The 12,779-nt window shown below is 34.0% G+C and overlaps 1 protein-coding gene across 1 annotated transcript in view; it reads right to left on the minus strand.

Moving 5' to 3' along the window:
* The window catches only part of OPA1 (OPA1 mitochondrial dynamin like GTPase), a 57,368-nt gene that overhangs the window by 39,708 nt on the left and 4,881 nt on the right, over nucleotides 1-12,779 (minus strand). Inside the window, exons 4-8 of the mRNA XM_086468487.1 lie at nucleotides 12,328-12,435; nucleotides 11,078-11,131; nucleotides 10,380-10,447; nucleotides 5,201-5,311; nucleotides 512-565 (exon numbers count right to left, since the gene is read on the minus strand). Coding sequence (XP_086324613.1) covers nucleotides 512-565; nucleotides 5,201-5,311; nucleotides 10,380-10,447; nucleotides 11,078-11,131; nucleotides 12,328-12,435 — 395 coding nt within the window. The remainder of the gene's footprint in view (nucleotides 1-511; nucleotides 566-5,200; nucleotides 5,312-10,379; nucleotides 10,448-11,077; nucleotides 11,132-12,327; nucleotides 12,436-12,779) is intronic.

Consider the following 12,779-nt stretch of genomic DNA (forward strand, 5'->3'; position numbering starts at 1 on the left):
TGTAAGAGAGAACTGCAGAACCATAGAACACCAGGTAGGAAGGGACCTCAAGGATTACCTGGTCCAACCTTTCTTGGCAAAAGAATGTTAGGAGTAAAGTTAGCATGCACAGAGATTTTCAGGGTTGAACTCAATGATCTTAAAGATCTTCTCCAACCTAAACAATTCTATGATTCTATAAAAAACTGGAATATCACCACTGTATGTAACGCTCTTGGGTTTACTTTACATTTTATATATAGCATTGAAGGCAAGAAAGGTGTTTCAGAAAAGTATGATTACACATTTGCCCTATCCTTACACTCCCCTATTGCATTCTGTCAGTCACTGTCAGGGAAAGAATAGACTAGACTGACCTTTGGTTTGGGCCAACGCAGTCAACTCTGTACTGATAAACTCAGCACTGCATTTTTACCAAGTATCTTCTATTTCAGGTGCACTTTTATCTAGTAAATCTGAGTCTGCTGCACATAAATCTCTACTTAAGACACCAGTAGCTCATAAAAGTTACCTGAGTGCGTAAAAGTTCTTCTTGAAGTTGATCAACCTTCTCTTTGTCAGAAACCTACAAAGAAAAATAATCATGGCTACTAACACATTGTTTAGTTTATCCAAAGTAAGTAACCAAATCACAAGCTGAAAGCTTCATTCCACGTAAGAAAATTGACTTTACATGCATTTCATAGCAAGTAAAATTCTTCAATTAGCATTTCAGGTTTAACACCGATGGAAAGTTCCATCTGCAACAGGAGGTCCACATCAAAGAAAAGTCTGAGTTCCAGTACATGCAAATGCAAAAATTAACCCTTCAAGACTCAACACTAGGAAAGCGTTCTTAGGAAAAAAGCAAACTCTGTATGGTGCTCAGAGTTTTCTGGCCACCGCCCTAAATGTAATTTTAGTGGTCAAACTCTCATGATCTCGTATGTTCATTTTCTGAATTACCACATTCTTAATGAGGTACAATCACTAACACACCTGCTTGGTACAGAACCTACTTTCAGGTGAGCACTCACTACTTCTGAATCTTCAAAGGGACTCTTATTTCATATTTGTTTTTCAGAATTATAATCCTAAACATGCATGCACACTTCATAAATAGTAGTGTCAAGACAGTCTTGAAGGGTTATTTAAAAATTATTTAAATTACATGAAAAACTGCAAAAATTAGGATATTATAATACAAATAATTTTGGAGTTCAAGGCATAAATGTAGTAAGATCAGGCAATTAGAGCCATTCTTAGCCAAATATTCTTAAAAATAGCTTCATCAAGATGTAATAAACAGTTGTTCAAAACAATCCCTTTCTAATAACACAAAGACAAAAACATAAATAGGGCAATACAAATTAATATGATGTAAATATTTACAAAAACCAAAATCTAATGGTTGACTGATGAAATATTAAATTTAGAAAATATTATAATGTAAACAATTAGTGAAAGAATGATATAGGCAAAAGCTTTAATATTTAAATAAAGCTCATGTGACGTTTACAACTCAAGTTAGCTTCATATCAGAAAAAGCACATTATCTAACATGCAGAGAACAGCTATAATTTAGACACAAATCAATTTAGTTACTGTAATTCCACACCAGTTGTTACAGATTAAATAAGAAAAATAATCCCCAGTTATTCATACTGACTGATATTATTTAGCTAGTAACACACAGGATTGTGCCTGCACTTTACAGAAAGCAATCCAAGCTGACACTGTCATCTATATCCAATTATTTTCTTACTCAAAGAGCAAAGAGGAAGTGCTGTAAATTGACTTCCTCTTCATTTCTGTTAATTAGTTTAGTGATACCAAAAGTGCATCAGAATCAGGGTTAGTTTAGCACACAGATAACTTGATGTGTGCAGCCACAAGCTGGTATATGTAAATAAACATTTACATACACATACATACACTTTAAACAACTCTGAGACATAAGGGGAAAAAAAATAGAAGGGCAAAGAGAATGGTGTGGAGAGTCAGAAGCAGCAAGAACATAAAGGAAAGAAAAGGAAAACAAAGCATTTCCACGCGCTGCAGATTTTCAAAGCAGTTAACATTTTCCTGCGCCCTGCTCTGAGGCAAGCTGCTCCCAAAGTCCTTCTGGGGCCTTGAGGCATCTTCAAAGCACAAATGTATAGACAACCTCCAACCACAGGAGCACTGACTTTTAGGTACAGTATACTTAGGTTAAACACAGTAAGCAGAAATATTGCACATAGCTGCATGTCGCAAGATCGGAAGCAAAGAATCATCTAGCACTAGATGATTAATTGTAACAAGCACAATTAGGTAAGTTACATCAAAAATAAACAGCTCTAGAATGATGTATATGCTTCAGCATTTGGTTCAGGTATGCTTTGAATGTTAGTACATACAGTATTTTGACCAAATAATTCATAATATTCCTAAAAATTTAAGTTGTCAATAAAACTAAAACTATCATTAACAATATGAAGTACAAAGTCACGTACGACTATTCTGTGATCTACTCTTTCTACTCATAAAAAAAATAAATCAACTATTAAAATATCTCTATATAGGCACATCAACATTTGTTTAATCCAGTTCAATATGGTTTGTACATGAAGATTCCTCCTTCTTTCCCCATTGCCACCATAAAGTTATGAGAAAATAAAACTGCAGGGCCATTTTTAATCAAGGGTTCCAGCACACAAAGATGTAGATACCTGTTCACTAAGATTATCAGAAGCTCCTTACAAAGTTACTCATTTTGCACAGTAGTTGCCTTCCAACCACCTTTGTATAAAATAAGTATGTTTAAAATTGTATAAAATAAGTATGTGCCTCTGAAAGTTCAGTACTTTTGAAACCACAGTTATTGGTTCTGCATGTTCTCTAACCAGAATATAAATAGTTCTAAATTGATCATCTACAGAAGAACTACATGGATTACCAGTAATATAAACGAAAATACCAAGGCCCAGATAAAATGCATATAAGAAGCAGCCATGCAGAGTGCAGCTATACAAGACTAATCAATTATACTGCTAAACGTTTATCAAAAGGCTGACAAAAAAATTTTTAAAAAATCAACCTGAAACAATTACATTTTTTTCAATACCCTCTCCTGATTATGAGATGGTTTTACCATTATTCAATTTACAACTGAAACAAATTTAATATTGAGTAATTAAATTAAAATGGAAAATATGCAAGCAAATCGAGAATAGAACTTCCATGAATGGAAATTAAATGATCATGTTCTCTAGCAGACATGCAAGCAAGCCAACTTGGTTAAAAAAAATACACAAGGTTATTTTATGTCCTGTCAAAAGGGCATGCAATGACTTATTTCAATGACAGTAAAAATTTCTTCTTCCAAAGGAGAATTTGGATCAATGATTGGAAGCTTTAAGTTATATTGTCATATCAAGATATTAAAGAAAACAGTTTAATATCTCTTCCAATTTGTTTCAAGCAAAAAGATTAGTGTGACAAACAAGACACATTCCTTGTCATTAGGCATGTATGCCAAACAGCACACTTGAATGCTAAATTAAAACTTTTTATATGCAAAGTCAGTTAGACTTCAATACTCAGAAAACACAGAGTACCTGCCTTGGAGGACAGGATAACACTTACAAAGATAGCACTTACAGCTATTTCACAGCTTAGGAATTGCAGAATTAGTTGCAAGAAAGTACTAACAGGGTAGAATTTCAATCAGAAACAAATATGATATCAAGCACATTTTTTTTCTCTTAATTGCATTTATTAGGCTGATACATTTTTGTATATCAAATATCGTATTGCCTTTCTGGTAGTTTCTACATATTCATCCATTTTATTATAAACTTCAAGCTACTATTTCATACATCAGCGCTCTCAATACACTGTATACAATCTGACAGAGGCTGAAAAAAAAAAGACTAATTGAAGAAATAAGAGTCTATTTAGACCACTGAAGACATATTTACTCTTCTACTGAAATGCACATCTGGAAGGGAATGAATGCAAGGGCATGAATGCAAGGGCATTTGTAGTGCACACTTATTAAGAAAAAATAATCTAAAATAATTGCGTTTCTCTTATATTTTGTTATGCAATGCCTAGATTCATAACAGAGGACAGAATAAATCAATGTTGTTTTAAATCCAGGTAGAATATTAACTAAATAAATTTGAAAAATGAAATGAGGAGAAATTGCCTTTTATAATTTTTTTTTAATTTATTACAAAAAAATTAAGCGTGGCCAGGAGGTGCAACTCTAAACCATAAAAAACCAATATGGCAATAAAGTAAAATATTTAAGTTTAAAATGCTACTATAGTTTCACAGAACAGTGATTTCCTCTGTTGACAGACTAAAAAGCATGATAATTGCAGCTATGCAACTACATCTGAAAGTTTAATTCACATTTACTGTGTTCCTCTTTCTGGGGGAATTATCTTCAGATGTACAGAAGATTAAGTTCTGTATCCAGTTCTCAATTCCAAAGCTGTTGAAAAGTATGAGTAATCAGAAAGATTTCTGGAGTGCACAGAAGCAGTCAAAGCAGCAACTTGGTTAAGATTATCCAACTAAAATATCACAATTTAGGAAGCATTTCCAATTAATCTCAACCACATAATAATGAATAAAATGATCAGAGCTTAAATCAAGTAAGTAAAGTGATGTGCAGATGTTCAATAACCACAGCATATCAGTAGAAACTGTGCTTTAAAAGTGAAAACAAAGGAATACCTTTGATGAATATACAGCAGAGACTGTCATTAACAGCAGTATTTGTCTGTGCAAAAGTGTTCCTAAGGAGCTGCTATCATTTTCAGATTGGTAACAGTATAAAGCAGAAAAAAATGTTCCCAGAGGTGCATCGCCTGTAAATACCTATACTCTTACAAGATAAAGCTACCATAAGCAAGCAACAGTAGAGAAAACAGATGACATTTATTCACATACTATCCTTAATGATTTTCAATGCGCGAACTCTAAGTAACAGTTTCTACAGAGGCAGAGAACGCAATTTCAGTGACACACAGGATCTGCTCTGCTTTTAACACCATGCTTTAAATGCCACTTGGTTAAACTGAAACAGGACTACGTATCTGTAGTGGAGTTGGCTGTAGCAATTATTTGGGCCCATGATTTAATTAGTTAGATTTCTCTAGCTCAAATGCAGAAGGCTGGAGTATTTGATCAGTGTGAATACAGTACACATTGTCCCTTAAGCCATCACCTTTCGCTTCTGCTGGGAAGAGCCCATGTTATACTGGCCAGCGGCTCTGCGTGCTTCCTCTTCGTGCTGCTGGATTTGTTGTTGCAACAGAATGAGTTCACCAAGCAGGCCCTGCCACGAGTTTATAATAAAAAGGAAAGGAAAAATTTGGGGTGTAAGGAGAACAAAGTTAAACCAAAGGGTGCGACAAAGACAGATGAAAAACAGGTATGAATAGGTCAGTTCAAACAAAAGTGAAATTTCATTAGCAAGATCTCTTGCTAGCTAGCTGGGAGTGGATATAGCCAGCAAAACCATGCATTTTGCAAATCCAGCTAAAACAAAATAATAAACATTTAGCTACATTTTATAATTACATTAGACTCTAACTAAGCATGGCTTTAACTATCCTGGCTGTAAAATATTCTCAAAGGTTTCAGGATTTCATTTCAAGTATTCATGCCAAAAGTTCTTAAGTATCAGCATTTTTTCACAACTTAACCATGCACGCACTTAAAGAGAGTGTTTTTGGATATTCTACACAAAATTGTGCACAACAGCTAACAGGCTCAACTCTGTCAGTAACGTAGAAGTTCTCATTTTGTTCTTATTCCCAGCAACGCACAGTTTATAGAAAGATGATTCTACCTGTTACTTAACTTTCTCAAACTAAGAAAAGTAGTTTCTAGAGCATAAAGAAAGAAAAAGGCCCCTATCCACTTCTAACCCACTGCAGTTAAAATTCATGCTGTCATAATCCTTCCTGATTGCTTCAAAATCTCTGCAACTCAATGCCTATTCCTTTACTTATACAGAGCTTCCACAAAGCTTAGTTTTCTTTTCTTCTCTTCTCCCTCCACACCACATAGTCTTGTAACAGTAAGCTGTCTTTCAAGATTGGTTTAGAGATACTATGCCAGCACCTTGTGTACAATTTATTTCAGAGAATGTAGACAGAAGTATTCACAAACTTATTTTAATAAAACTCTTTAAAAAGTATTACACCTTCTAAGAAAACATTCAGTGAAATTAAAGGTTTCAAAAATGCACTTCAGGAATCAAAACAATCCCTGAAACAGAACCTGGGTGTAAGAGTTCAAGACATCTACTATCAAGTTATACATTTGTAGCATGAAATACATACACAGGCATGTACACATAAGGATAAACAACACAGGAGAGAATGGATAAAAGAAGAGAGACAATCAAATGACCAAATAAAAACATTTGTTGAACAGTGATTTATATAACATTTCAAGAACAGAAAAATCTTCACGTTTGCATTTTATTGAACCACTTTTATGATTTAGTAAATTTATATAGTGCCAGACTAGCAAATGCATTAGCTGTGCCAAGAACTCAGGCAAAGCAAAAGATTTAATTTCTATGCAGCAGTAGGGAGAGAGAGCCTCATGGTTACGCTGAGCATTAGAGGAACAACAATAACATTTTGCAAACAAGTAAACTCTCAGTGCGACCTGACACACTCCCTTTAAACATTATGCTATGGGTCAAGAAAAAGATCAAGAACAAACATTGAACAAAACCTGCCACGAAGGCCTTTTAGCATTTAAACAGGAATTGTAACCAATGTTTGAAGTCCCCAAATCTAACTATTAATGTCCAATTACTTTCTAAGATATCTCGTTCATGTGACTGTTACTCCATAGTAAAGTATGAAAAGCCCTTTTCAATTACAGTTACCCCACTTAATAAAATACTCAAGTAAAAACCACAGTGATTTAAAAGGGTTCTCAACACTTTCTTCTTTGTATATATCAGTCAATCTTATTTCCTTTATTTTCTATTTCTTACTTTATAGGTTCAAATTTAAAAAAACCCTAAAAAATAACATCAAGAACTTTAAATACCACAGAACTACACACACAGTAGCCAGACTCAGGCTGGTGTGAACCAGGACACAAGCAAAAATATTTACATCTCTGTCATTGGACACTACCACTGTTCCCCAACCTGACTCCTCCTCAACCAATCGTTCCAGTGTAAAACTGTATTTACTTGAAAGAATTTTGTCTAAAACAAAACAAAACAAAAAACAAAAAACAAAAAAAATCAACATTGATCAATTACTGGGATTTCAAAACCAAAGTTGTTTACAATCATATTATTATTTTCATTACCAAAGAAACAATGTAGAGGGGATAACACTAGTGGATAAACAGATGCAAATTCATCATAACAATCATAAGAATCTGGGTGCACAATAAATAAAAAAAGGCAAAACAAGTGCTGACATTGTTACTGCACAGGCTTTAAAAAAAACCCCAACACATTATTTTACATTAAAAGTTAATATGCTCTACTTCAGTTGAGTATGACTATCTTTTTAATTTAAAAGTTCCTCATGACTAAAGTATTTGTCCCCTATTTCCATAAGCAACCAAAACCCTGTCTTCTTGCACACCTCGACTCTTTCCACTGATTCCAGTGTGACTGTTCATGAGAAAAGCTGAGCCACAATAAGTCCTTGCAGGAAAAATAACGAAAGTGGAGGCATGTAACACAGTGAAAATGATGAGGAAGGTAAAGAGATCAATTTCTAAGAATCTGAATAAATGTCACAATTTTATCCAGAGTATCTATAACACGAAAGTGGGAATTAAATTGGGAATAGAACAGTGCTATGAATAGAAAAGAGAAAATTACGGAAACTTTATTGCATAACTTGCAAGAAAGAACAAAACAAAAAAGAATGTTTAAAAACCAAAAAAGACCGAGTCAAGCGATATTCCTTACTAAAGCCTCTTGGTCACTCTCCAGCATAGCTGTAGTGAAGAGCTGTAGAATTACTGTGCCGCTTCTTACACCAACTGAAGGTGACCCTGTGCTGGCTGAGCGAGGCAGTTTATGCACTGCCAAATCCTCACCAGTGCATCCAGTTCTTCAAGGCATGAGATTTTATCGTATTAGCAAAGGCAGAGAAAGGACTGTGTGGTTGGTTTTGAATTATTCATTTATCTGGCTTCTAAGCCCCAATATTTGAGTCACATTTTTCATACCCACTTCATCATAGCTATAACCACTATAAACTTTCTTTAAAAACTGGGCTAAGCTTTGGAATTGATTTGCTTTACAGGAAGCTGAAACTCTTTTAGGATATTTTTTTGGAGACAGACAACAGTGCAAGGTAATTTTCTAAGAAGGTAACGCTGCCATTTCAAATGCAAGCCTGAACTAGTCCCACACCTACAACACAATACAGTATTTTACTACACTATAGCTTTTATAACTATCCTCTCTCCTCTTTCTCCAACAACAAAATTTGTTATTTAATCCAAGCAGACACAGATTTAAACTCCATTCACTTAAATTCCTTATCTGACCACTCCAGTATTTTTACTTTAATTCTCTTTTCAAAAAAATCATACCTTTTGTATTAAATGAGAGATTATGATACAACATATTAGCTGGCAAGAAGCAGTACAGCCTGATTTGGTGTTCAGGACAACATTCACTCTCTCAAAGTTACCTTACAAACTAGCTGGTTTCTCACTCATTCTACAGGAATTTTTGAGAGACCCATCTGAGGACCATGCTCAATAACAGTGCTACAGAACATTCCTCCAAATGAGGAATTCCTAGATTCCTTTACCAGTTACTCACCTTTTCACAATGAAACAAAGAAAACCAGCTCAGACACATTGAATACAATGCTACAGCACTTTATGGATCCATACAATCACAATTCTTAAACTAGTATTGGTTGGCAGTGGAAAGCATTGAATGAAAAAAGGCCATCTAACCCATTGTCTTGAAAATAATAATTTTGTTTGCCAATAAATGAAGTGATGATGCCTTGTTAGGTATTCATATGTGCCTTGTTTGAAATATTACAACCAAAATCAATCATATTAATTAGCAAACCAACAGTTTCTAAGAATAACATATTGGATATGATTGGAATAACAAGAAGTAGTACACCAGACTAAATTTTCTAAATCATACTGATTTAATATGGGCTGATGTTTTCTGTACCACATCCAAAGTTTTGTTAGCAACATTAAAATGCAGTTGCCACTGTATCCGAAAAAAACACTGAATAGTAAGTATTAATGGTATTACTGGTGTTCAGTAAAAATGTCAGTTAATTTAGTTATCAAAGACAATAAACCAAGATGGCCACTTCTTCACAAATCAATAGTAAAGTATTTTTATGTTTTAAACAGTGAAACCTGTGCTAAGCAATCACTCGAGAAAATAAAACAATATATAGAGACAGTTTACTGGCAAAGGGGAAACAGAAAGCTAATTTAATTCTCATGGAGAAATCCATCACTGTTCTAAAGGGAAAAAACCAGTTATAAAAAGTGAGCTTTGTACAAGTTTCACCACATATTGTCATGCAGAATTAATGTAGAATAAATGTATACATGCCTGCATATACAGAAATGTCTTTTACGTAAAAGCCTCAGTTACAGTTTAGACACTTTCAGTTGCAAAAATAAATAACTTACAAATTCCCCAATATATATTGCTTTCCTTCAATTTTTTAAAAGAATTTTAAAAAATATACACAGGAAAAATGTAAAAGCCGTTAAAGAATGAGCAACATTACATTTTAGAAGTTTAATAGAAATAAGAACCACTATTCATAAAAGCAAAAAAAAAAAATTAAAATTCACCTTCTTTATTTCAAGGAAAAAATGCTAAAACTTGTAATTATCAAAATACAGTAACTTTTTTTTCTCCAGAAGATACTAACCAAAATGTGATGTATGCTTTATCTAAATAAAGTAAAAAGACAGACTGCTTTAAGAAATAGAAATTCTTTATTAAGGCAGAAATCCTTAAAAATCACAACTGTGTAAATGCCAACAGAAATGAGGTTGCAAGCAGAAATGCTTGAAAATAACTATAAAAGCCTAAACTACTTCAGTAATAAGCTATAAGATGAAATGCCACTGAGAGCATGCCCTGAAAATTTGCAAATGCACACAAAATACTGAAAATGACATTCTTATTACAAACCAATTTTCTTAAGAATGAAATCGCTAAAGATTTTTATGACTCCCTTGTATTTTCCTTACACCAATGTTTATCATTGTACTGTTTATATTCATTTTCAGTGATAAATTCTATTCAAGCTGATTCAAACAAACATCTGCAACTAGCTACCAAAGCACTTTTAAAAAAATTACCTGTTGTCAAGACATTTTTAGTTTTGCAAGAGATTAATTACCTTCTTGTACTGTTTGTCATTGTCATATCCCTGGTCAGTAGCTCTGAATGCTGTTTCTCCCGGAGAACCTAGAATATAATTATAGAAACTCGTTATAACATGCAAGAGTCACTTACAAATTCTCAAACTACACCTATGATAAAATTAAAGTTTCAACCCCTATGAGTTATTAATTCAATAATCTTTGAAGTTCCTATTAAAAAAAAAGATTCACCTTAAGAGCTGAAAAAGAAATTCAGTTTAAGACTCATCTAAAAATATTTTATCTAGTTTGTGGCTCAGATTAGTTATATCACAAGGCAGAAAGCAGCTTCAGTTAGACTATTAAAGTTCTGAAAACATTGTAAAATCAATTATTTCTGATAAACATGAAAAGATAATGCAAATTCCACTGATAGTATTGTAATGAGGAAAAAAATCCTTTCCCTTTGTAATGACAGAGGTTTTCAAAGCAAGCTTCTGGAATATGCCTGAATTAAAAAGCACCTGCTAAGGACCATGGCAGAGAAATAACAAATTCATTCTCACAGGGGAGGAGCTAAGTATTTTTAAAATAGTTGAAAAGTATTTGTAATTCAATATTAAATTGCTGTAAATAGTTGTGTTTACATTGGTATTTACTCCTCTTAGTATAGCACTGTTTTAAGAGTTTGCTTTAAAGAGGCAGGTTAAGGGCAGTAAAAAGGGCTTTTACACACCTAACAACAGAAGTAGATCAGAAGCTCCTATGACTTCACTAACCAAATTGTAACCTGTGAAAAATCAGCAGAAGAGGGGATATAAAAATTATAAATACAAAACAAAATGCAAAAAAAGATGAGGGATCTTTGTCTTATTTGGAGGACTACACAATCATAAATGGCAACTATGCCCATGTGAGTATGATAAATAATAGGGGACATCTCGCAACACCAGTCAATAACACAATTTTAAACAGCCAAAATACATAGGAGATTGTAATCTACTTGTCACTCTGTTGAACTTGATCCCTACTTAGGTACTTGCTGAGTTTGTAAGATTAATAAACTAGTTCCACCATTGACTGTATTTTAAGAAAATGAAAATAACCTTCTTATGCACACAGACACGGAAATATTTCAAACACACTTAGAGCATATACTTCACAGATACAATCTTTCATGAATACAAATTTACGCAGTTCGATAATCATTAAGGTAAATAATAGGAACAATCTTGCACTTTATTACAGGGATGACTGGATGAAGTTTTGAGCTGTGCTCATTCACAAGTCAGATATGATGACCAAACCAATCTTTTTAGCTTTAAAAAGCCAACAAATCAGAAATGTCTTATTAGGTCTCCCAAAACCTGAAAGCCTGCTACTACCTGTACAAACTGAATTGACAAACCATCCCCTTGTCTTTTGTGAAGGATTTAGAAGTTCTACCTACTCCTTTGAAACACAGCTCCTACCTAAGCTACATCTTCAAGCGAGTCCTTCTGGAGCTGCGTCCAGATGGAAAATATCATTCAATCCAAAAGAAAAACTTCATTATCAATCTATTCTTTCACATGCTTGCAACACTAAGAACCATCATTCTTAATAATCCGACTCCTTTCTCCTGTAACAGCTGTGCTACTGTTACTGTTCAGTGCCACTCTCACCTTCTCCAAGTTCCAGCTGGACACAGCCAGCTTCTATGACTCACTGAAGCAATCTAGCTTTCAATCTGTTTGTTTAATGTTGTACAAGAATTCTAGTTTTCTATTCAATTTCACATTTTGGTTCTCTGTACTTGCTACTAGAATCCTTGCTTTTAAAAATACATTACTTACCTGTGCCCATAATACTTTCAGACAAGAGCCAACGAGAAGGCATGCATTTCCAGGATCCGCTTCCTTTTAGTGTCTAAGGACATATCTGTAACCTCATCTTGCAACAGCTTATGTTCTCAAAACTAAAACTAAGCTGAAAAATTGTTCTCACCAGGAGAAAAAAATCCTTTCAGTGAAGTGAAGCTCTCTCCAATCTTGTCAAAGTCAGGCAGAAGTTTGGCAAGGTCATCTGCATCAGGAAGGGCTTTGATAAGCTTTTCTAGGAAAACAGTACAACAGCTAATGAGTAGGGGTTTTTCCTATTATTTTTGTACTCAAAACCAGCTTAGGCTGTAAAACCTAGCAACTATTTCAGAACATGACTTTTTTTCATTATTATTTTTTTTTTTTAAAATAAAGAATTAAAAAGTTTCTTTCCGCATGCACCTCCCCCAATTAGTGTTGGGAAACATTATCAGAGCTGAAAAACCAAGTGCTTTTTTAGACTTTGAACTTTCTGATAAGTTGGTTGCCCCCGGTGTTTTAAAACTTATTGCTGCATTTCACCACGTTTTGCACATTATTCCCTCACATACTTTATAGAGGATACTTTAAAATTACACA

Source organism: Leptosomus discolor, chromosome 7 (genome assembly GCF_034619465.1).
Source record: "Leptosomus discolor isolate bLepDis1 chromosome 7, bLepDis1.hap2, whole genome shotgun sequence".
NCBI classification, from domain to species: Eukaryota; Metazoa; Chordata; class Aves; order Leptosomiformes; family Leptosomidae; genus Leptosomus; species Leptosomus discolor.